This window comes from Lissotriton helveticus, chromosome 2_1 (genome assembly GCF_964261635.1).
Source record: "Lissotriton helveticus chromosome 2_1, aLisHel1.1, whole genome shotgun sequence".
In the NCBI taxonomy this organism is placed as follows: domain Eukaryota; kingdom Metazoa; phylum Chordata; class Amphibia; order Caudata; family Salamandridae; genus Lissotriton; species Lissotriton helveticus.
The window spans coordinates 92,780,970-92,807,229 of NC_136059.1; the positions used below are offsets into that span (position 1 = coordinate 92,780,970).

General features: G+C 50.6%; 1 protein-coding gene across 2 annotated transcripts in view; it reads left to right on the forward strand.

Moving 5' to 3' along the window:
- Positions 1–26,260, forward strand: part of LOC144817743 (uncharacterized) — a 322,716-nt gene that overhangs the window by 107,026 nt on the left and 189,430 nt on the right. For both annotated transcript variants that reach the window (XM_078674523.1, XM_078674522.1), the window contains exon 4: positions 21,228–21,326. In XM_078674523.1, coding sequence (XP_078530649.1) covers positions 21,228–21,326 — 99 coding nt within the window. The remainder of the gene's footprint in view (positions 1–21,227; positions 21,327–26,260) is intronic.

Sequence of the window (26,260 nt, forward strand, 5' to 3'; positions counted from 1 at the left end):
TGAAAGGAAACTAAAAGCCACAGTGTGTGTGTACAACAGGCAAGCAGTTTAATCTGTTTTTAGGTCTCGCCTGTCAATGTGCATGCGCATTGAGCAGAGCGAGACTATGGGGGCTTAAACAAAGCTTACCTACACTGGCGATTCACTGGCGATTTGATGAAGTGCATGTGCACTTTTAACTCAATGCGCAATTAGTTAAAATGCGCGTGCACAGCATCAAATCGTCAGCTTAGTGCCGCCAGCAGCTCTTCCCGCTCCGCCCCCTGCTGCTTCAAAGGCTTGGCGCTCTGCCTCAGCCCAGCCATTCTCCTCCCCTAATTACCCCCTGCTGCATCAAAGGCTTTTTCACGGCCGGCCGGCCGGCCGTGCTTTCAGTTTCACGGCTGGCCGGCCGAGTCTCCTTTTTTTTTTGTAATCCGCTGCGCTGCAAATCATTTACTATTCTGAAAATCTCTGGTTCCAAACAGACAATGAAATGCTCCTTTTCCATGCTAAATAGATTACATTTTAAATGTGCGAGTTCCCACATGCCGGTATGTTGCAAACGTAATATTTTTTACATTTTGGATATCTTGATTTGTCCATCCAATTAACGTTGGGGTCGCCCTTGTGGTTGATAGCTCTTCTGAAAATCTCTGGTTCCAAACAGACAATGAAATGCTCCTTTTCCATGCTAAATAGATTACATTTTAAATGTGCGAGTTCCCACATGCCGGTATGTTGCAAACGTAATATTTTTTACATTTTGGATATCTTTATTTGTCCATCCAATTAACGTTGGGGTCGCCCTTGTGGTTCAGCCAGCAATTGTGCCATGTGGTGTGTTTTTAGCTTTACTAGCTCTTTGGTGTGTACTGGCTTGCCACTTTGCTGGAATAAAGTACCAGCCATAACGCTGAATACGACTTTCTTTTAATTAGTTCACCAGTTTGCTGCCAAGTGAATTTGAGAGTAATAGTGGCAATCATGTTTGAAACTGCATAACGTGAGCGGAATAAGCTTGCAAGCCGCAATCACCCCACATCCACCACCACCTCCACATCCACCGCATCCACCACCACATCCACCCTCACCCTCACTCACCCTCAACCCCTCACCCTCAACCCCTCACTCACCCTCACTCTCACTCACCCTCACTCACCCTCAACCCCTCACCCTCACTCACCCTCACCCACCCTCACCCTCACTCACCCTCACTCACCCTCACCCACCCTCACTCACCCTCACCCACCCTCAACCCCTCACCCTCACACACCCTCACCCTCACTCACCCTCAACACCTCACCCTCAACACCTCACCCTCACTCACCCTCACCCTCACTCACCCTCACTCACCCTCAACCCCTCACCCTCTCACCCTCACTCACCCTCACTCACCCTCACTCACCCTCACTCACCCTCACCCACCCTCACCCACCCTCACCCACCCTCACCCACCCTCACCCACCCTCACCCACCCTCACTCACCCTCACTCACCCTCACTCACTCTCAACCCCTCACTCACCCTCAACCCCTCACCCTCACTCACTCTCACTCACTCTCACTCACTCTCACTCACCCTCACTCTCACTCACCCTCACTCACCCTCACCCACCCTCACCCTCACTCACCCTCACTCACCCTCACCCACCCTCACCCTCACTCACCCTCAACCCCTCACTCACCCTCAACCCCTCACCCTCACTCACCCTCAACCCCTCACCCTCAACCCCTCACTCACCCTCACTCACCCTCACTCTCACTCACCCTCAACCCCTCACCCTCACTCACCCTCAACCCCTCACCCTCACTCACCCTTACCCTCACTCACCCTCAACCCCTTACTCACCCTCACTCACCCTCAACCCCTCACTCACCCTCACTCACCCTCAACCCCTCACCCTCAACCCCTCACCCTCCCTCACCCTCAACCCCTCACCCTCAACCCCTCACTCACCCTCACCCTCACTCACCCTCAACCCCTCACCCTCAACCCCTCACCCACCCTCACTCACCCTCAACCCCTCACCCTCACTCACCCACACTCACCCACACTCACCCACACTCACCCTCACTCACCCTCACTCACCCTCACCCTCACTCACCCTCACTCACCCTCACTCACCCTCACCCTCACTCACCCTCACTCACCCTCACTCACCCTCAACCCCTCACCCTCACTCACCCTCACCCTCACTAACCCTCCCTCACTCACCCTCACTCACCCTCAACCCCTCACCCTCACCCACCCTCAACCACTCACCCTCAACCCCTCACCCTCAACCCCTCACCCTCAACCCCTCACTCTCAACCCCTCACTCTCAACCCCTCACTCACCCTCACTCTCAACCCCTCACTCACCCTCACTCTCACTCACCCTCAACCCCTCACCCTCACTCACCCTCACTCACCCTCACCCACCCTCAACCCCTCACCCACCCTCACCCTCACTCACCCTCAACCCCTCACCCTCACCCACCCTCACCCTCAACCCCTCACCCTCACTCACCCTCAACCCCTCACCCTCACTCACCCTCAACCCCTCACCCTCACTCACCCTCAACCCCCACTCACCCTCACTCACCCTCACTCACCCTCACTCACCCTCACTCACCCTCACTCACCCTCACTCACCCTCAACCCCTCACCCTCACTCACCCTCAACCCCTCACCCTCACCCACCCTCAACCACTCACCCTCACTCACCCTCAACCCCTCACCCTCAACCCCTCACTCTCAACCCCTCACTCACCCTCACTCTCACTCACCCTCAACCCCTCACTCACCCTCACCCACCCTCAACCCCTCACCCTCACTCACCCTCAACCCCTCACCCTCACTCACCCTCAACCCCTCACCCTCACTCACCCTCAACCCCCACTCACCCTCACTCACCTTCAACCCCTCACCCTCACTCACCCTCAACCACTCACCCTCACTCACCCTCAACCCCTCACCCTCAACCCCTCACCCACCCTCACAACACATATTGTGTTACAATAGGTGTCACATTTGCGAAAGATACAACTATTGGCATTGTAAATAACAAAGCTATTAATTTCGCTATTTTCAAAACAAGCACATAAATAAAAATGTGTCCTTTACAATACCAATAGCTCAAACTTTCCTAATGCGAGACCTATTGCATTGCTGTGCTTCTCTCCCCTGCTGCACTCTCCTGCTCTCTAGAGATGTGGCCTAACGACCAGAGCTGCCATCTAAGTCACGTAAATACAAACCACCATCACATCCACCATGACATCCACCGCCACATCCACCGCCACATCCACCGCATCCACCATCACATCCACCATCACATCCACCATGACATCCACCGCATCCACCATGACATCCACCATGACATCCACCGCATCCACCATCACATCCACCATCACATCCACCAACACATCCACCAACACATCCACCAACACATCCACCAACACATCCACCACATCCACCGCATCCACCACCGCATCCACCACCGCATCCACCACCGCATCCACCACCGCATCCACCACCACACCACCCACCACACCCACCACACCCACCACCACCACATCCACCACCACATCCACCACCACATCCACCACCACATCCACCACCACATCCACCACCACCGCATCCACCACCACCGCATCCACCACATCCACCGCCTCCACATCCACCGCCTCCACATCCCACCGCCTCCACATCCACCACCACCACATCCACCATCACCACATCCACCACCACCACATCCACCGCATCCACCACCACATCCACATCCACCACCACATCCACCACCACACCCACCACCTCATCCACCACACCCACCACCACACCCACCAACACCACATCCACCACCACATCCTCCACCACCACCACATCCTCCACCACCACCACATCCTCCACCACCACCACATCCACCACCACATCCACCACCACATCCACCACCACATCCACTGCCACATCCACCACATCCACTGCCACATCCACCACATCCACTGCCACATCCACCACATCCACTGCCACATCCACCACATCCACTGCCACATCCACCACATCCACTGCCACATCCACCACATCCACCGCCACATCCACCACCGCCACATCCACCACCGCCACATCCACCACCGCCACATCCACCGCCACATCCACCGCCACATCCACCGCCACATCCACCGCCACATCCACTGCCACATCCACCGCCACATCCACCGCCACATCCACCGCCACCACATCCACCACCACCACATCCACCACCACCACATCCACCACCACTACATCCACCACCACTACATCCACCACCGCATCCACCACCACTACATCCACCACCACTACATCCACCACCGCATTCACCACCACCACATCCACCATCACATCCACCATGACATCCACCGCCACATCCACCGCATCCACCATGACATCCACCACCACTACATCCACCACCACCACATCCACCACCACTACATCCACCACCACCACATCCACCACACCACATCCACCACCACTACATCCACCACCGCATCCACCACCACTACATCCACCACCACTACATCCACCACCGCATTCACCACCACCACCGCATTCACCACCACCACATCCACCATCACATCCACCATCACATCCACCGCCGCATCCACCATCACATCCACCATGACATCCACCACCACATCCACCACCATCGCATCCACCACCACATCCACCTGACAAAGGTATTAATTTTGCTATTTTCAAAACCAACACATAAATAAAAAAAAGTCAAACTTTCCTAATGCGAGACCTATTGCATTTTCATCGAGCTTGCGAGACTATGAGGGCTTAAACAGTATTTAACCAACTTGCAAGGAATCGTGGCGATTCCTTGCAGTGCCCGACGCAACGCCATCACACATGCACGCCACTCACACATGCAACGCCACTCACACATGCAACGCCACTCACACATGCAACGCCACTCACACATGCAACGCCACTCACACACGCAACGCCACTCACACGCAACGCCACTCACACGCAACGCCACTCACACACGCAACGCCACTCACACACGCAACGCCACTCATCCACGCAACGCCACTCATCCACGCAACGCCACTCATCCACGCAACGCCACTCATCCACGCAACGCCACTCATCCACGCAACGCCACTCATCCACGCAACGCCACTCATCCATTTGCAAAACGAAAAAGGTCAAACTCTTCTATTGCGAGACCTATTGCATTTTCAATGCTTGTTAAATCTATTGTAGCGCATAGCTTTTTAATCTGTTTCGCTCACCTTGAAACTTCTGGGGTAAAGTCCTCTTCCTGCCCTGGTCTGACGCTGCAGTTAGTGCTGATTGAGCGGAGGGCAGGGAAGGAGGTGTCACTCATTTTCCTCTTCCTGGGCAGGACTATAGTTAGCGGTCTAGCTTGGAGACCGTAGACCCTACTTAAGGCGCATGCCTGAACGGACGCGGCGCAGGCGTGCCAAGCCAAGCCCGTCTGCAGACGGATGGCGCCTGGGGCCAGAACCCCTGCCCAATCAGTAATAGCCCATAAGTACACAGCGGAGCAGCTACATATACATATACTGTGACCCCCCATTTCGGAGCAATGCAGGCAGAGTTTACCGATGGGTTATACGCCTCGGAAGTGTATATACTGCCCTTATACAATGGGAGGCGAACAAGAAACGGGATAGGTCAGAAGTTCTATCTCACTCTGGTCAACTGTAGATCCCTCAATAAGCACAAACATGAAATCCATGACCATCTAGTAGACAATCAGCCAGATGTTTTGTTTCTTACAGAAACCTGGCTGAACGACGATTCTGCACCTGACATCCTTGAGGCTTTCCCACAAAACTATGGGATTACCAGATTGGATCATCAAAATAACTGGGGAGGGATAGCCATCATTCATAATTTAGCAGTACAATGCTCTTTAAAGCTGGTTAACATCGCGGATAGCGAAGCAGGATTTTTACAATCACGGCTGCAGCAAACTATTATTAAAGGCTTTTTAATTTACAGACCACTGGATCTCTCCTCCCAGTTTGTATTGAGCCTAAGGTAACAAGTGATACAACCTGCTCTTCGATATAACAAGGTGCTGGGGGACATGAATATACAGTTTGATGAGGTGGCTAATGCTGGAGCGCAAGAGCTTTGTCAGGAATTGGCCGCCTTGCCGCTGGTATTGCAATCTTCTCTCCCGACTCACCAATTAGGCCACCTACTAGGCCCGATCTTTGTCAACTGGGGGGACGTAGCAATTGAACGCCCTATTGCAGTTCCTTGGACAGATCACTATTTGGTTCCTTTTAGTGCCCTGGTACCAAATACCCCTATGCAAAAAGACGTCCGGTGCTGAGACGCGGCATAGGAAATAGGCTAGGTTCTCAACATCCTGCTTTAATCAGGCCCTCCAGCAGGGCAGGCCACCCGGAGGCAATGACAAGGCGGCCTGTAGACCACTAGATAAACGGATTGCGGAGGCACTAGATCGAGTAGCCCCATGGTCCTCGAGTGCGCCGGGGAGACAATTAAAAACGGCACCATGGTTTAATGAGGAACTCAGGATATCAAACACTGCCTGCAAGCGTTTAGAACGAGTATGGAAGAAAGACTTTGCAGATCACAATAAGACCGAATAGAAAATCAGTCTGAAACGTTATCACTCCCTTATAAGAAAAACTCGGGCCGCCTGCTATAGTGATAGGATTGAGCAAGCTGAGAACTCTTCTAGAGAACTCTTCACAATTTTCAAAGACATTTTGTCACTAGTCAGAACTACGGCTTCCTACAGTAGTGAGGTGGATTCTTGCAAATCGGTGGCAGACTTCTTTGTGAAGAAGGTAGCAAGAATTTATTCTACCTTCCCAGATGAAGCACGTAATGGGACTTCCGATAAGGAAGGGACGTCTAACATGGAGGAGGCAGACTGCTTCTGCGAATTTGTTCTCCCCTCCTATGACGACCTCAAAGGCATAGCCTTAAATCACGCTCACCGAGCGACCTCACTACTCCTAAAGTTCTGAGAGATAGCCTGGAGGTCCTAGTACCATACATTAGGCATCTCCTTAAACTCTTTTTCGTCTCTGGAGTGGTCCCAAAAAGGTGGAAAGAAGCGATTTCCCCTTCCCATAAAAAAGAAGCCGAATGTGAGCGTGAGTCAGCTGGAGAACCTTCGACCGGTCTCACTCCTACCCAATGTTCCCTCAAATGTATTTTTTCTGTGTGCGGCAGTGTAAGGCCTCTGTGTACTGCAGCCAAGGTTATGTGTTCCAGGAACCCGACCACACGTGTGGGTGCAACGTCTAAAGAAAGGGGCGTGGCCAACATTAAAGTGAAAGTGCGTATGGGGCACTTTTACACAGAGTGTATTAAAAATAATGAAACAAAGCTTTTGTAGCATGGCCGCTAAAGTGAAAGTGGTCATGCTGTGAATTAAATAAATAAATAGGGCCCTCAGGGCATTGTATCTAATGTGACCCCCAGGGATGGTTCTTTTGAGAGGCCAGAGGAGCGTAGCCCCGCCTGCAGCGACCCTCCCCCACCCCTTAGACCATACCATTTTTACTACTTTATAATTATCACAGGCTGCTGGTGATATTGTTGTTGCTGTCCCTCAGTTTTGGAGTGTGAGCTTGACTCTGAACTGAACTGGACCAGCCGGAAAGAAACAATCTAACAATAGAGTTGGTGCCCAAGTGCCCGGCCAAATAAGAGGAGTCACTATACCTCATGACTCGAACTGCTTCTTCGAAGAAAAAATTGTTGCAAATGTCTGAGCCCAACACTAGATAGCAGGAGTATGCATTGCATGTGTATTTAAAGCCACACATACTACAAACAAACCTCTCCTAACAGTCACAATGCTTTTTCAATGTGTTTTTTTAGCCTCGCCGCATAAATGGAATTCCTTTTATATGTTATGGTAGGGTTTATTTGTAGAGTTATCATACAAAGCTGCTTCTTGGTTTTGGAAGACCGCTATAAAACCAGTGTCTGAGAAATAAAGCCCGGAAGATAATTTTTAAAAATCTGGGTTTTCAGTTAGTGTCTAAAACAGTAGGTTTGTTTCTGTCTGCAACTCCAAGAACAGCATGGTCTCCATAAGTGGCGTTTCTGGTTTTAGCGCTAACAAGCATCAGTTGGTTGAGAGAGCATGACTGTTGACAGAAGTAGCATTTATTGGCCAGAAAATATTGGATTCTGAGGTGTATCTTGGTTTTCTTTTAATGCTTTCTTTTTAAAATAAAAATGTCATGGCATAAACCATATTTGGAGAGTAAAACATAGTTGGCGCTATTTACAGTACAATTATATGAAATCATTTGTAGTGTAGAACAGCTTAAACAGCTGCAGTTGTGTAAGCTTCATTATGATTTTTTTCTTTCTTTAAACTCCTTTAAGTGTCAATCCACATAGCTATTGACCTAACACACGACTGACAGTAGTGACAACCCTTCAAAAGAAAATCTGTTTTCTGTATCCTTCCATATTTTAACATAAATACTGGCTGGAAAAAGATTTTGTCTGTCTGCATGTATCTGTAAAAAAAAAAAATCAGTTGAAAAATTAGGAAACACAGAGACCTGGGAGCCTTAATCACGACCAGTTTGGAGTTTTGCTTTGCGTGAGTCAAGACCCTTGCCCACACCTAACCATGCAAATTAATTCCATGCAAATGCCATGTTAACATAATGTCAAAGCTATTTTAAGTACACATGTATGCGGAATGTTCGGCAATGAAAGTGGCAGAACATAATGTAGCCTGTCATCGCAGATATCGAATGTTCATGTTCTTTTTATTGAGAAAATACAACAGTGCCTTTTAACATGAAAAATAGCCTTGCTAAAGCTCACTAAGTACTCAAATTCCACAAACAATAAATAACACATAAAACCACAAATCATTAATTGAAAAGACACATCAGGCACATTCGCACAAAATAGTGTATGAATAATTGGACTGGTTTGCAAATGCCTAGCTAGAAATCCCTTTTTTTGTAAAATTTTTATTTTCAGTTTGCAGAACACAATAGAAAACAATACAGAGAGCGACACTCCTGGATACAAACTACATATGGGTAGAGCGTTTTAGTAGGAGGAGTCCCAACGGCAGTATAGCATAAACAATTCAAAGTAAAAAAATCTAATGTCCTGCCAAGGAGGGCAGCCGGAGCTGAAGCTAGCAGTCTGATACACAAAGTGCTAAACCCTTCTAAAGATGCAATGGATGTCGCCTAACAGGAACAACCCTAAAGAAACCCCCATCCCTCCCATCCCAGCCCCGTGGTGATGACAGCCATTCATACATACAGACATACTTCCCTAATTAAAGTTGAAATAGGTGGAGCGAGCGCACAGAGGGAAGACAGACCGCTGAGGGCAATCCACGTGAAAGGAACCGGACTAGGGGGCCCCAGCGGAAGATGAAGTTCTTAAAGTTCCCCAGAAAGATGTCCGCCACTCGTTCCACACTCAGGAGTCTCCACAGTCTCGCGTGCCAGAGGGAGATCGCTGGAGCAGCTGGCTTCTTCCACGCTGCAGCAAGGGTGAGTTTAGCTGCACCAAGGCAGAGCCAAAGAATCTGCTTGTCGGCTCTCGTCTGATGTTCAAGATCCGGGTCCCGGAGCCCGAGTAGGACATGTTCTAGCGAGGCAGATATCGGATAGCCAAGTATGTCCTTGAGGTGGGACAAAATCTCCTCCCAATAAGGGCGAATGATCGGACAGTCCCACCAGATGTGGCGGAAATCCCCCAGGAGACCGCAGCCTCTCCAGCAGCGGTCCGATGAGGACGGAAAGATGCGGTGAAGTTTGGACGGATACAAGTACCGGTCCATCATTGTTTTGAGATGGGCTTCCCGCAGAGCCACATAGCGATTGTGCACCGTGATGTCCCGCCAGAGGCTTGTCCATTCGACATCGGTGATGTCTCTTCCGAGCGTTCCTTCCCAGTGCTCCATATAGCGTGGGCGGGGCGATGCCGCCGTAGTGCGCAGCAACTTGTAAAAAAAGGAGATGGCCCCCTTCATGGTGGTAGTGCGTAGGAGGAAGGCCTCGAAGGTGGACGGCGGTCTCGTCGCAGCATCGCTCCTCTCAGCGGAGGTAGCCCAGTGGAGGAGCTGGAGATGGTGATACCTTTCAGACGGGGGGACCCCATAGTCTCTCATGCAATTAGAGAAGGTAAGCGGAACGGTACAGTGGAAAAGATGAGTAAGTGCTCGACAGCCACCTTCGCGCCACAGTCCGAAGGAAACCTCATGCAACGCAGGGGGGAAAGCCGGGTTGAAATGAATGGGGGTGAAGGGTGATGGGAACGTCGTCCACCGATCATCGCCAGAGACTGTGTCCCATACCTTCAGCACCGTGCTGGTGGGGGTATTGATATAGGTATTTCTGGGCCTATCTCCTTTAGGCTTCCAAGCTAGATCCCATATGGACCGACCAGCGACACTCCTGTCCATGTGCAACCAGTGTTTTTCTGAGAGTTGTTTGGACCATTCCACTAGGACTCGCAGTTGTGCCGCCTTATAATACAGGTGCATATCAGGAAGACCCACTCCCCCCTCCGACCGCAATCGACGCAATGTGAAAAAGGAGAAACAAGCGCGCCCGTCCTGCCAGATGAAGCGGAGCATCAAAGTTTTGAGGCATCTAAAAAAGTCTATATCCAGCGGAATGGGAAGGGCCTGGAAAAGGTAGTGGAATCTAGGGAGGAGAACCATTTTAATGGCGTGTATTCTGCCTAGCCATGAGATGTATTTGGGCCTCCAGCGGGCTAAGTCAGCCCGTATGGACGTCAGCAGCGGGGGGAAATTTGCAGTGAATAGGCCCCCTACGGTAGGTGTCAAGTGAATCCCCAGATACAGGAGGGAGCCGGATGCCCAGGACAAGGGGGACAGAAGCCGTATTCGCTCCATTTCAGTCTGTGACAGCGTGAGGTTTAGGATGTACGATTTCCCGAGATTAACCTTAAAGTCGGCCACCTCTTCAAAATCGGACAGAACCTTCTGGACGTGTGGGAGCGAACGTGCAGGTTCCGCTAAAGACAGCAGAACATCATCCGCGAAGAGTGAAATCTTGTGTTGCTCTCCAGTGAAGGGGAGGCCCCAAATGCCCTCGTGCTCCCTCACCACCAACGCCAGTGGTTCAATGCTCAGCGCAAAGAGCAGAGGGGAAAGGGGACAGCCCTGTCTGGTTCCGCGGGAGTGAGCGAAAAAAGAGGACAAGTGGCCATTAACAGACACCCTGGAGCGGGGAGTACTATAGTTCGCCCGGATCATCGTGATGAATTTATCCGAAAATCCGAAGGCCGCTAGGGTGCTGAACAAAAACCCCCAATCCACCTGATCGAAGGCCTTCTCCGCATCCAGAGTACCGCCACTAGTACCGCCGGGATGCGGAATCTATTGGCTTTTTCGATCAAATGGATCACCCAACTCAAGTTATCGTGGGTCTGTCGTCCTGTGATAAAACCCGATTGATCTGGGTGGACGAGGGCTGGCATCAGGTCCTGAAGTCGACGTGCAATAATAGCCGAATACAGTTTCGCGTCGATATTTAAAAGGGCAATCGGCCGGTAGGAAGAGCAACTAGCAGGATCCTTCCTGGGTTTGGGGATGACCGAGATCACCGCCTCGGCCATGGAGCCAGAAATGCAGCCAGTCCCAGCCATTGTGTTGAAGAGATCAACTAGGTAGTCACAGATCTCGGCGGAGAAGGTCTGGTAAAAGAGGGCGGTATAACCATCTGGCCCCGGAGCCTTGTGGGGCTTCAGGGCTTTAATGGCGTCTAGAATTTCCTCCGGGAGAAGGGGGCCGTTAAGAGCTCGTTCCGGTCAGCAGAGACTTGAGGCAGGGATAAGCCTGCCAGATAACGCCTCTGTGCTTCAGGATCGTGATCGTCGCCTCTATGTAGGTTGGCGTAAAAGCGACCAAACAAGGCCGCCTTTTCCTCGTCTCGATGGAGTGGGTCCCCCGGTCCGTCCCGCATGCTCCCAATGTATTCCCTTTCTCGTTTGTCTCGAAGCTGTCGGGCCAAATGTCTCCCCACCTTGTCTCCCTGTGCGTATGAAGTGTGGCGCAGTCGTAGTAGAGTAAATTCCGCCCTGTTGTTGTAGTGGGCCCTCAGCTTCCCCCTTACCGTCGTAAGAGGACGAAGGGTGAGTCGGGACGGGTTCAATTTATGCGCCGATTCCAGGGTGGTCAGCTCAGCCTCCAGACTCTCCCGTTCCGCCCTCCGCAATCTGTTAAGTTTAACGTTCAGGGCGAGGCATGTGCCTCTCAAAGAAGCCTTGCAGGCATCCCAAGTAGTGAAGATAGAGGTGTCCGAGACCGGGTTGAGGGCACAGAATTCTCGGATGGCCGTCCGCAGTGCCTTACAGGAAGTGTCATCTCGGATTAAAGCAGCCGGGAAATACCATTTGCGTATTCCGTCCCCCCTCGCCGACCAGCGCAGCCCCAGGACCAGCAGGCTATGATCTGAGACCGAGAGTGGGAAGATGCTGGAGTCGTGGACATTGCCCCGGAGGGCCTGGCTTAGAAAGATATGGTCCAGCCGGGAATAGGAGCGGTGGACAGCAGAGAAGAAAGTGTAATCTCGTGATTGGGGGTGCAGCGCGCGCCAACTATCAATCAGGCCCATTTCACCAATCTTATTCTGCGTGGCTGCAGAGAACGAGCCGGCCTCGGCTCTAAGAGTGCCAGAGCTATCCAGGCTTCTGTCCCATACCAAGTTAAAATCTCCGAGAAGGAGCAAATGGCCCTCAACAAAATTGTCAATTTTACGCAGCAGATCCTGGTGAAAACCATTCTGCCCTGAATTAGGAGCATACACCACCACAAACGTACAAATCCTTTCATGCAGCAAACCTTTAACCATCAACCAGCGGCCTTCCCTGTCACTCTGCATCCCCATTGGTTGAAAAGGAAGGGCCGCTCGAAACAGAAGGGCCACCCCTCTATGTTTGGTGGAGGCCGAAGACCTATAAATAAGTGGAAAGTGCCTATGCTTAAGACGGAGCTCATCCCTACGCGCCAAGTGGGTTTCCTGCAGGCCCACCACATCCAGCTGATGATCTGTCAGGTATTTCCAAATTTTTTGGCGCTTTTGTGGAGAGTTTAAGCCCTTTACATTCCAAGTAGCAATATTAAGTGGCATAGAGATAAATTAGATACACTCGCATTGCAATCAGCACATCTATTCACCTCCCTGGACCAGCCAGCGTGCCAGCCCAAGACCCCCAGTCTCTCCAGTATTCAGCGTCTCTCTCATCGACATGCCCCAGTACTTCCTCCTGTAGTCTCCAGCTCCCATCCTCCCTCTCCCTCCAGGGGCCCCCCAAGAGCCTCCCACCGTCGTGGTCAGTAGAATCAAAAGATGATGTACAACCTCTGCAGTGCCCCAATACCTCGGACCCAGGGAGAGGTACCCCAGCAGAATCAGCACACACAATAATCCACGCATCCCTGTCATCACCACCCCTTCGAACATCCCAACCGACCACCCCAACCCCCAACCCCACCTTCCCTTCAATAACCCCTCCCTCGTTCAACCCTTCGAAACCCCAACAACCCTCAAAACGGACAACCAGACCCTGAGTCCAACAGTCCCCCCCCCCCCCCCCCTTCAGTAGCCCTCCAGGTCTCACCCATCCCACCCCTTCCCCACCCCAAACCAAAAACAAAAACAGTGTACTTAGCAGTCCCAACGGAGAACAGTTCGTAGTGGTCCTCTTGGGCTGGGGATGTGGTATCCAATGTGGGACCCCTCAGGCCACAGTACGGGGTGTCTTCTCCAAAAGTACACTGAAACCCACGGTACCTGGCATCAAGCGCCCCTCCGGCACCAGCCCGCTGGCGGCTCAAGGATCAAGCGACACCGGAGCTTTGCTGGGACGACGCCAAAGTCGCCGAGGCCTCCGATGCCACTGCATTCCCTCTCTCTAGTAAGCTAGTTGCACGATCAGGCCGCCCACGATCTGTGGCCGGGCCTACTCTCTGCCATGAGGAGGAACGTCTGCGTCGTCGCTGCGGTGATCTGCCAGACCCCTGTAAGGGAGTCTCAGTATCTAATCCCAGTAGTTCTTTTGCCGCCTGGAGAGATCGAATCTGTGCAAGTCTGTTCTCCCACCGGAAGATGATGCGGAAGGGATGACCCCACAAGTAGGCGATGTTGCGTTCCCGGAGGAAGGTGGTCACCGGGCGGAACTCCCGCCGCTTCTGAAGGGTCGTTGCCGCTAAGTCCTGGTACAGCTGCGGGTGATGTTCTCTGAATTGCAAGGAAGAGATAGTTCGCGCCTTCCGTAAGATCCGCTCTTTTAGCTGGAAATCGTGCACACAGGCTAGGATGTCCGGGGGCGGCCCCCCACCACCCCGTCTGGGGAGACCGACCCTGTGTACTCTGTCCATTTTGATTTCCTGAACATCAGCGTCGTCTAGAACGTGCAAGAAAAGAGCTTGGACGTAACTCCTCAGGTCGCCTACCTCTCCGTCCCAGGGTACCGCCCGAATACGGATGTTGTTCCGGCGGGAACGGTTTTCCAGGTCCTCCGTATGGGCCTGAAGATCCAAGTTCTGCTCCGTGAGCCTAATTATATCTTGCTGCAGCTGATGGATATCGTTTGCCCCGTTTAGGTCATGGTCCTCCAGCGTGGCAACTCTCTCTCCGAGGTCGTCCACGTCCCTCCGCACTTCACAGGGGTCCGACGCTAGTTGGGCGCGAAGCTCAGAGATGTCTTCCTTGATAGAGGCAAAGAGCTCCGTCATGAAGGCCTTGGTTGCAGGGGCCTCATCGTCCAAGTTCTTGGGCGAAACGCTCGGGGACGATTGTGGTTGTGAATTCTTTACTGCGCCATCCTTTCCGGGCATCCCCTTGCGCAGCGTGGAGGACATCGCGACACCTCCGGGGGGGGGGGGGGGGGGTAGCCATCACCTCTCCGGTATTCACAAGGGCGCCTCAGCACCAGCGCCGGGGAAGCAGGACTTTTACCGGCCCCCTCAGTCGTGGCTCTCCAAAATGCAGGTCCCAGTCCGTAACCCAGATGTCCGCCTCTGGCACTCCGCCTCTGGGGGTTGCGCTGTCGATATCACTGCTAGTGTCCCAAGGGTATGGCCTCCCCGGGCTCACGGTCCCGGCCTATGTCCGGCCTCGCCACGGCCAGCCGCCGCCGCACAGCGCGTTCCACTCACCACTCGAGTCACGTAGTACTCCAGCTGGGCCCCCAATGAAGGGCACCTCCACGACGGCCCAGTATTACAGGGGGCACAGGTGGCGCGCAATCAGGGGGGCGCCGGGTCCCCTCCGGAGGCCCCTTCCGGGCGCTCAAGTCTCAGGGGCCTGCTCTCCAGGAGGGCCGTCCCAGCCTCCCGCGCACTTCAGGGACGAGGCCGGGGAAAGATAGCGCTGCTGCTGGGGCCCTCAGTGGCTGCTGATCCCTCTTTACGGACTTCCCTCTTCGGCTACGCCGCCCCTCCACCTTCCGCTCAGAGCTTCTCCCCAGAGCCGCGAGGGATAGGCGCTAGCCCAGAGGACCGGAGACTGCTCCACCTCCGCGTCCCCGTCCTTCACCAGCAGTGCCCAGAGCCCGAGCCCGCCAAGCTCCCAGGGCTCGGGAGCGCGAAATACAAGCAGCAAGTGCTCCGGGGCCCTCTTCCAGGCCTCTTCCGAGTGGGTGTTATCTCCGACGTCCCCCACTCCAATGCAGGGCGCGCTTCAGGAGTAGATGCAGAGGGGGAGATCGCGGCCGGGTTGCAGCGCCAGGGTCGCCGAAGCGTGGTCGGGGGGGAGGGGAGCAGCGAGGCCGCCGCACTCACCAGGGCCCGCCGACCTGTCCTATCGGCGCCCCCCTCCAGTCGTCGCCTCCGGTGGGGTGCAGGGGTGGTGCGCTGCGGGTCAAGGGCCAGCCGCCCGCCCTTGTCTCGTCTCCGTCAGCGCTGGCTCCACGCAGCTGCGGACTGGAAGTCCGGTGCCCTTCTCTACGCAAGGCCGGGGATTGAAAGGCCGCAATCCGTCGTCGCGGCAATGTCCGCCCTTGGGTCTCTACGGCCACAACTGAAGCTCCGGGCCGGACCCCTCAACTCCAGGGATCACTGCAGTCCCAATCGGGTGAAAAAGCAGGCCGCCTCTGGTGCTATAACAATGCGTAGCTGGGCTCGGCGCCGGAGGGACTCGAAAAAGCGTCTCACTCAGTCGCCATTTTGGCCACGCCCCCAGAAATCCCTTTTTAATTTTTTTTTTTTTTTTAAATGGCCATCGTGAATTGTCAGACCCACTGTCAAAGCTCAGATCTGAACTCGAGCTAAAAACGTATTTAATAAGACTGCTAGTTTATTAGGTAGTGACTGGTTATTTCAGATGGTTTAAAGCCTGCAAGTGGTTAATTCGTATGAGGTCCTTTCTAAATTATTTGGAGCAGACCAATACACCGGAGAAAGGACCCTGGTCCTAGATAGCCCGCTGTCAGTGCGCCATTTGAAAGGGGGTCACTTGGACACCTTTATGCTTTTCCATGCCAGTGAGTGCAGTCACTCACTGCGCTCAGCTGCATGGGAGTCTTTGTCCACCTGAAAGTACAGGCTGGTTACACCCACAATTTGAAAGGCTGCTTCAGTTTGGCGTTCCATCTTTCACTAACGGGCAGCAAGAGTAAGCTGCTAACCTGGGACCAGCGCATTATCACATTTGCAATGCAGTAGGTCTCGCATTTACCCTAGTTTGAGCTATTGACATTGCAAATAACAATGCCTTTTATTTTTTTATTTATGTATTTAAATATAAATAAAAGGCATAGTCATTTACGATTCCAATAGCTTAAACTCGCATAAATGCAAGACCTATTGCATTGCAAATGCTTGTTTTGTTAATGGGGCGTGGCTGCAGGCTGAATGGGGGCCTTTGTGAAAGTATTCCTGTTAATTGCAGCACAGTCATGAACTGCAATTAACAGGCATATTTTCACAATAGCTCACAATCAGCCCGTAGCTGCGCTCCACTAACAAAAAACATGCATCAAGTCCAAAAGCACGACATTTAAAGCACACGTTGTGGTTGTGGACTTGCTGCATTTCATTTCTTAATGGAGTGCGGCTGTGAGCCGATTGTGGGCCTTTGTGAAAGTATTCCGGTTAATCACAGCACTGTCATTCGCTGCAATTTACAGAAATATTTTAACAGTGGCCCACAATCAGCCCCCAGCCGTGCCCCATCAGGAAATGAAATGCAGCAGGTGCCCAAGCTTCTTATAGCTGAATGCGTGCTCATGCTGCCATAAAAAAAAGCAAACTTACCTCCTGCCTGTCCCAGGCGACGCGAAGGCTTCGAGAGATCTGCTCTGTGCACGCTTCAAACAGGAGACTGCGCACTCGGAGTGAAAGATGTGCGCACGCTTGCGCGCAGCTTCCTGGGAAAACTGCTCCTGCCATATTTTGTGAAAATAGACGAAAAAGTGGTCAATACTCAATTGTTGGCCCACATCAACCGGCACAGCTTACTACACCCTACGCAATCGGGTTTTCGAGCAACTTACTCTACTGAATCAGCACTACTCCTGTCAACAGATACTATCCGCAGACATGTAGATGAGGGCTAGACAGTTGCCTTGGTCCTCCTGGACCTAAGTGCCGCATTCGACACTCTTGCCCTCCCATTATTACTACAGCACCTCAGAAAAGGCGGAGTGGCTGAACTGGCCCTAGAATGGATGGGGTCCTTTTTACAGGATCAAAGCTTTTAGGTGTCTCCGCGACCTTACTATTCCAAAAGCATTGCGATGGCCCCAGGGGTCCCTCAAGGCTCTATACTAAGCCCCACTCTCTTTAATCTCTATATTGCCCCTTAGGCAGGGATTATTGTCATATATGGCATCAGTGCTGTGTCATACGCGTATGACACGCAACTGGTGGTCTCATTGACCCAATTCTACGAAGAGGAAGCCACCAATTTCTCTACTTGTCTACAGGAACTGGCATCTTGGATGACGAGTAACTGTTTAAAACTTAATGGCAATAAAACTGAGGTTCTAGTGGTGGGCAAAGCTCCCTTAATCCGATCCTCATCTTGGTGGACGCAGACCCTGGGCCCTACTCCATCCCCAAGCGATCTGGTTAAAATCTTAGGGATGTGGCTGAACACCAAGCTTTCTTTTGAGACTCACAACAGATTGGTGGCCGTGAAGTGTTTTGGAGTAATGAAAGGGCCTTGGAAGACCTTAGACGTACTTCCTGTGGCAGCTAGAAAAACCCTGGTCCATGCGCTAGTAATTCCCACCTGGATTATAGAAACGCTCTATAACTGGGAGCAAGTGACAAGTGTCTGAAGAGACTTCAGTGCATTCAGACCGCGGCAGCCCGCCTTGTTCTGATGCTGCCCAGGTGAGCTTCCTCCAAGAATGCCCTTGCGGCTCTTCACTGGCTCCCGATTAAGGAGAGAATCCTTTTCAAGGCCCTGTGTGTCAGTCACCGCATTCTGCAGGGAAAAGGGCCAACCTATCTACACAATCTACTGCCCACCTATACCCTAACCCAGCATCTGAGATCTTGGGGGACGGGACAGGACAAAATCCCTATCATTAAAAGAGCAAGAATGTGTGGCCGATCCTTCCGATATATGGCGACAAATAACTGGAATGACCTACCCCTCGAGCTCCGGATGGATCCATTGGAAACCCTCGTTCGCAAAAGCCTCTAAACATGGCTCTTCCGCCCGTAGGTTCCCCTCTAAGTTGAGTTACAGTACTGCTTCAGACAAGTCTTTATAAGCCGCAGCGCAGGGACACACTAGTGAGTGTAACCATGCGCTTTATAACTTGCTTATTATTAGTTCCCCAAATGTGATAATGTGTGCTTGAGCTAAGGATGAATTGATTTTTGTTTTTTAAAGCACAGCAGAAGTGTGTCCTTGAAGCTCGTTTTTGACACAATAAAGTAAAAAAATATAACTGAGGTTCAGGGTGAGGTGCAGTTGCAAATATTGTTTAAAGCTGTCTAACTTAACAAATAAAAAGGCAGCATTGTCCAAGGTGGAATAGAGGAAAATTTAAAGCTGAATGTAAATGTTGCCCTCATGGTTGCTTGTTGGACGCCCATAAGCAAAAATAAATGACGGGTAACATTTTCCTGTGTACGGTGTACACATCCTGTGTTTTTGCACAGCTGTCTAACATAAGAATTAAAAGGCAGCATTGTTCGGGGTGGAATAAAGGTAAATAAACAAGCCCTCACATGCAACGCCAGTTTCGTATGAGATAAGAAAATGCGTTTACCATTTCATTGCAATGTTAAAGGCGGTACTGGATTATCCTGTTTTTTTACATGTTCATTTTAACTCATGTGCACCACAAACACAAGAATTTGTGGCACAGTTGGGACTTGAATGGAGTTCCCCAGCTTCAATGGCCACAGTTCTGCATATACCGAAACACATAGCAATGCAGGTCTCTTTATCTGCAGATTAGTGGCCTTTGAAGCTGATGAACCTGTAAAAGTTCTGTAAAAATAAAAAGAATAAATCCCCTCACCCTGCAATTAAAAAGAGTATTCGAAGCATTTTTTCTTATCTCAAAGGAAATGCGCCAGTGTGTGTGTTATGACATACAAGCAGTTCCCCGAGTGTGATAATGTGTGCTTGAGCTAAGAATAAACATTCGCATGCAAGGTCCAATCGCAGTTGCACGTTAAACACATACATTCAGGCAAATAGAAATTGTCAATAAAAAGCATAGCTAGGATGTGGCCGAAATTCAGTTGCGTACGGTGGTGAAACCTAAATAAGCAATTAGACACAGATGGTGGAAAGGAACAGACGACCGAGCCAGTTATGAAAGATGCCCTCTGTAGAGTACGTCAACAAAAAGAAAGAAAATGCTCCCAAAAGTGTGAGCAGTGTAGGGACAGAAGTACTTTGGCCATGCTGTAGGGATGGGTCATATTAAAGAAGAGGGACCCACCGACCGCAGAGCTGATCAGCAGAAAACAAGCAATTGAGAGTAGCTTTGAAGCCCACCAATGGTAAGTAATGGGAGGGCCCCAAGCCCACTAACAGTAAACAAAATGTCTTGAAGAGACCACGGATGCGCGGTCTACGCAATACATAAACACTGCAAACTCTCTTGCTCGTAGACATCACTGTTTGAGCCACAGAGTGATCAAATAAAGCCTCCGGAATCTAAGGTGGAAATGCTTGGAAGTGAAGAAAACATTTGACAAATCACACTTGAAGTGGAGAAGTATCCTCTTCCGTGCTCATGACTGCCGGGAGCCGTCATGAGTCACGGTCGGCGTGTGCACACGACGGCCTGGGGCCGTCCGAGCCACGCCCGAGATTCGAATGTCCCAGCACAGTTGCGGAATTTGTGCCATAGCGAAGCGGTTAAAAAATCTCCTCTACTTGTTTAGGTTTGTTCTCTAAATCAGTGAGTATCACTCTAGAGCCACAGTTCCTGCATATAATATAAGCACTTGTCAACAATTCAAACCTTCCTTTCCCACTGACCCTTTGTCCTTTTTAAATCTACAATTTCTGTATCAGAAAAGGGTAGATGTTCCACATCACACCTTAAATGCTTTTGATTTTGCACATGTGTATATATATGTGTGTGCGCGCGCGCATGTATAAATAGATAATTTTTTTGTATTTAGATGGTGCAGATTTAGTGAATTAAAATCCTTTAATTTTTGTGAAGCACTGGTAATTACTCTTGCATAATTCTGTGCAGTTACTGGCAGGAGACGCCCATAGGCAAGCTCGTCTTGGTCGTTCTGCAGTAGTGACAGTAAAGCCTGATCTGACAGGCCCTGTGCCATTGGAAAAACAAGCAACGTCTACTGATGTACTATGGTCTTGTTGGACCTCACCAGTGAGTGGAAGTTGCTAATTAATTGAAGCCTTTGTGCTCATCCACTTTTGTAAGTTGTGAGTCACTTTTCTTGACTTACATGGACCCAGGTGTAGGTCCCAAAGCCATATTTCTGCGTACCGGTGCCACATATCACTCCGTGCTGGATGGTAATGCGTGAATTAATCAGAATCTTTGGAAATTATTGTGATGCATTCTATTCCACCATTTTCATTTCTGGTGTTGTAGTTCACAACCAACTAAATGCTAGTGGTTTGCTTTCTACCATTCCAAACACACTCAGCTGCTGTATCCAGCTCAGCATACTTTTTTTCACCTTCCTGTAACTGCAAATTTGACTACTTTAGTTATGATAAATACATGTACTTATGTGCAGCTACGATCAGATTTGATGATAATTTTGTCATTTTTATTCTAGGGGTACTTCGAAATGGATTGGACAGCAGATGGTGAGAAACCTTTGGAGCCAGTAAATAAAAAGTCAAGACTGGATTATGGGGGAGATGACAATGACCAGGTGAGATGGAAAATGAAACTTTGTTTGGCAGTATGTTCAATGGAAATGAACTTTGTTAAAATAGTAATATCCAGATGAACTGGGAAATAATCCTTATCATATGTACTGAATTTCCTGTTTATTTAAACATTGAGTTTTAAACTTGCAACAGAGAACCTATAGAACAGTAATGTTTTTTTTACAAACCGTTTGAATGATGTCTGCATTCAATAAATTGGACACACTAAAACGGTCCTGTTTCAACTCTAGCTACCACAACTGTTTTTGTAGACTTGAAAATTGGTCTCATTTTGGAGGGGTACAGACAACTGAACAAGAAGTGTCGGAAAAAAATAATAATAAAATAGGTACCCTGACAAAGGTAGGAACAGCAAAGCCCAAAAAATTGCAAAATCCCCTCACCAGTTAAAAGACTAAGTCAGCTGCACCCAGGAATTGGTACAGTAGAATGAATAGAAATTATTTTTCAATGATGAGGCCAATAATTTGGAATTCCAGTCCTCTCTACCTTATTGCTATTTTGTAAAAAAAAATGTAATGCCTCTGAAATCTGCACTTTTTTAGCTGCACCCAGTAGACAGCCTGCTTGTCAGAGTACCTGGAGAAGGGGCAGAGTCATGGTACAGCACTAGTGTGACCGGAAGCACAGGCAGAGGCTCCCACAGAGCACCCTGGAGCAGAAGAGGAGCCAAAGCCATTGTACAGCACTGGAGTGACAGGCAGCACCATCAGAGGCTCCGTCAGATCACGCTGGAGCGGAAGAGAAGCCATAGCCATGGTACAGCACTGGTGTGACCGGTGCCAATATGCAGCCATACATAGTTTACGACAGTAAGAATTCTGCTGGTAAAGTAGTGGCACCGACAGGGGTGGTTAGCAAGGAAAATGCAACTTACCAGTATGCATCTGTTGTCGGCATGCAGAGCTGCAGAATGACATACTTGTGCATGGATCGCCATCTGGTGTTGGGCTTGGATATTTGCAGTTTGTTGTTGTCTTGGAAGAAGTCTTTGTAGTCACCAGAAAGGTGACTCCTCCCTTGGATTATACTGAGCATGGGCATCAACTGTAAGAAACAGAAAAGATGTCCATGTGTAATATATCTAAGTAAGATGGCACTGGAACAGATAGAGGCACCGGGGAGGCGGGTGGGCGTATGGCATTCTGCAGCGCTACATACCAAGAACAGATGCATACTGGTAAGTAGCATTTTCCGTTCGAGGCATATGAGCTGTAGAATACATACTTGTGCATAGACTGTATAGCAGTGTTCTCCACTAGCGGTGGTCACCTGTATATGTTGCAGCGGTCTGAAAAAGTCTTTGGAAGTCACAGGAAAGGTGACTCCTCCTTTGGATCATACTGCGCATGGGCATCTGCTCCATCCCCAGATAGTTTTTTCCCGCCACAAGGCTCGGATGTGTTTCCTGCACTCCGTGTTAGAACCGATTCCTTCGGCACGCAATCCTCACCAGGTTCAACGGTATTGTTTCGAACGGGTTTTTCAGTCGACGCTACTCTTCAACTCCGAAGTCTTCGATTCCGGTCGTCGACAAAGGCCTTCGGGCCTACCTAGGCCTCAACTTCCATCTCATGGAAAGGACGCCATTTAAGAAATGTCCTCAAGGTGGGTCGAAGTTTCCCCACACCGATCTACATGAGGTGTGTAACCTTTGCCTCTGACCGGAGCACGAGGCCAGAGACGGTTCCGCTTGTGCCTCTTTCCGCTCCAAGAAGACGACCCGGGAACAATGGCTCCCGGATGACATCTTCGAAGAGGGCGTCGACGTCCCAGAGCAACAGCAACAACATGGCGTCGACAGCAACTCCGAGGCCGAAGATTCAGAAGTCGAGGACATCACTCCGGCACAGAGCGTCATAAGTAAGTACGTCGACCCCGACCCTTCCTCGACACCTTCCAAAAAGGCTTCGGTCATACCCTTGCCCTCGGGCTCGGGTGCACACCGAGACGCGGCTTCCCATGCCCCGCCTTCGAGCTCGGCAAAGAAGCCCACTAAGCCTTCATGCGACTCGGCACGAGTCAACCTGCCAAAGGTGCCGGGCCACACCTACCGGCACCGAAAAAGAACACATCGTCTTCCCCACGCCAGCATCGAAATAATCAGCGTCGAAGCCTAGTGCTAGCTCCTCGGCACCGAAACCACACTCAGAGCCAAGCAAAAAATTGCCATCCGACTCGCACGCTTCGGAGCCGGGCTAAAGACACTTCCAAAGAACAAGCTTCAAAGCCAAAAGATGCTCACAGCTCGGTGCCAAGAAAGCACTCGGCACCAAAGGAGTTGCCTCCCGCAGAGGACTTATTTCATCCAGACCCTGCACAAAAGACTCTGGTTAAAGATCCAAAGACTGGTCGACTAACTCTTAGTTCTAAAAAAAACAACCACTGGACATGCCTACACCTGCTCCTCATCCAAAGAAGGAGGACATTGCTAACTCTCCTCTAAGGATACCTTCTCCTCCTCCTCCCTCTCCTCCTCATATACCTTCACCGCCTCCTCCCCTACCACATCACTCCCCTACACCTTCTCCTATAGCAGAGGATGATAACCGAGATGATACCTCTGATGACACAGGGGGTGGTGTAGATAGTGAGCCACCAGATCCTTCTATTCCTCCAGGCTCGCCTGACCCTTGAGTTTATTATAGTACTCCAGACAACCCTAACGTCCCTCACGACGACATATCCCTCTAGGCCTTCCCCACCAGAAGATACTATGGGATTTAACCAACTAGTACATAGGGCTGCACAATACCATGGGATTGACCTACATACTGACCCCGTAGAAGAAGACTTCCTAATGGATACCTTTGACACCGAACAAAGGTCCACATTAATTTTACCCATGCTTAAGGGGGTTATTAAGCATGCTCCAGAAGCCTTAAAAGACCCAGTTGGAACTCGAATCATCAACCCACGAATCGAGAAAAAATAATAGGCTGCCCCTTCAGATCCAGTATATATTAAAGGCCCAGCACCATTAGACTCCCTTGTAGTCTCTAATGCACGCAAAAGAGCAAGTTCACAAACATCAGGCGAGGCTCCCCCACCAGATAAAGAGTCTAAGCTCCTTGACTCATCCGGTAAAAGAACTGCGTCACAGGCAGCAGACATTTGGCGTATTGCCAATACTCGAGCATTACTGGCAAAATACGACAGGGCACATTATGATGAATTTGAATCAATAATGCAGCACCTCACCTATAAATACAAAAACAGGGCAAATGAGCTAATACAAGAGGGTAAAAACTTAACAAATACCTCTATTTGTTGTGCACTAGATGCAGCAGACACTGCTTCAAGAGCAATTAATACCAGTGTTCTGTTGCGCAACATTTATTCGGACCTAATGTGAACCTATCCCTTGAAAAAATGAAAAAAGATACCGACACAGCCAAATCTATGGGAGCCTTGCAGTTGCATGCTCCCAGACGCTCATTTGGCTGCTCATCTTACAAATGCACCACCAGGGAATACTCTTCAGACAGCTCCTCTTCTTCTTACAAAGCCCTGACACAATTCACCTATAGTAGGGGCTACCAAAGAGGCAGTTACAGAGGTAACAACAATAAGGACAGAGGCAAAACCAACAACTCTCGCTCTGCCTCCACCCCTGCCCAATGACTTCCCTCCCCTTCCCCCACCGCATTCCACTCCAGTCGGGGGAAGGCTACAACGATACCTGCCACAAGAACATTCGATACTGCTCAGGCAGGAGGTAATATCCCTCCTACAAAAAAGTGCTATAGAACTACCACCGAACCACTGCATCAGCAAAACAAAGGAGTGTAGTCCCTGTATTTTCTAATTCCAAAGAAGTACGGATCTCTAAGGCCTATTCTAGACCTCAGACCCCTAAACCTGTACATACAATCAGACCACTTCCATATGGTCACACTCCAGCATGTCCTTCCTCTCCTTTTACAAAACGACTTCCTTGCCACCATAGATCTCAAGGACCCCTACTTCCACATTCCTATTCACACAGCGCACAGAAAATATGTTAGATTTGTACTATACGGTCAGCACTATCAACTCAAAGTACTCCCATTCGGAGTCACAACAGCACCAAGGGTGTTTACCAAATGCCTAGCAGTAGTAGCAGCACACCTAAGAAGACCGCATATTCATGTCTTCCCATATTTGGATGACTGGCTCATAAAAGCCAGCTCATACAACCAGTGTGTACAACACACTCACACCACTATTCAGCTACTCCACGACTTGGGGTTCACAGTAAATCACACCAAGTCACATCTGCAACGGTTGCATGTATAACAATATCTCGGTGGCACAACAAACACCAAACTAGCACTAGCTTATCCCTCTCCTGCCAGGACAGGATCGGGGGGGGGGGGTCAGTGGCAGTGATCCTCCTCGATCTGAGCGCCGCGTTTGACACACGCTGCCCCCGTTGACATCTGAAGGGTTTGACATCTTGGCGAAGCTGGTTAAATCTGGGTCCCCCGCTGACCCGCTTAGTTCGACTCTTTTCAGAGATCAGTCGTTCGTGGGACGGACTGTGGTGCACTCCCTGATTAACATCTCGTTGGAGTCTGGCACGGTTCCCCTTAGCTGGAAGCGGGCGGTGGTTTCTCCCATCTTAAAGAAACCCTCACTGGACCCGGATAAGCCCGAAAATTATCGGCCTATCTCTTTGCTCCCTTGGCCTACCAAAGTCCTGGAGGCCCATGTCAACAAAGTTCTTTCGGCCCACCTTACCCTGGCTAACATCTTGGACCCCACCCAGAACGGCTTCCGTTCTGGCCACAGTACGGAGACCGCCCTTCTCTCCATGGCGGAACATCTCCGTACAGTGATGGATGCGGGGCAGACAGCGGCGCTCGTTTTATTAGACCTGAGCGCCGCGTTTGATACTGTGTCCCATTCCATCCTGTTGCATCGCCTGGAGGAG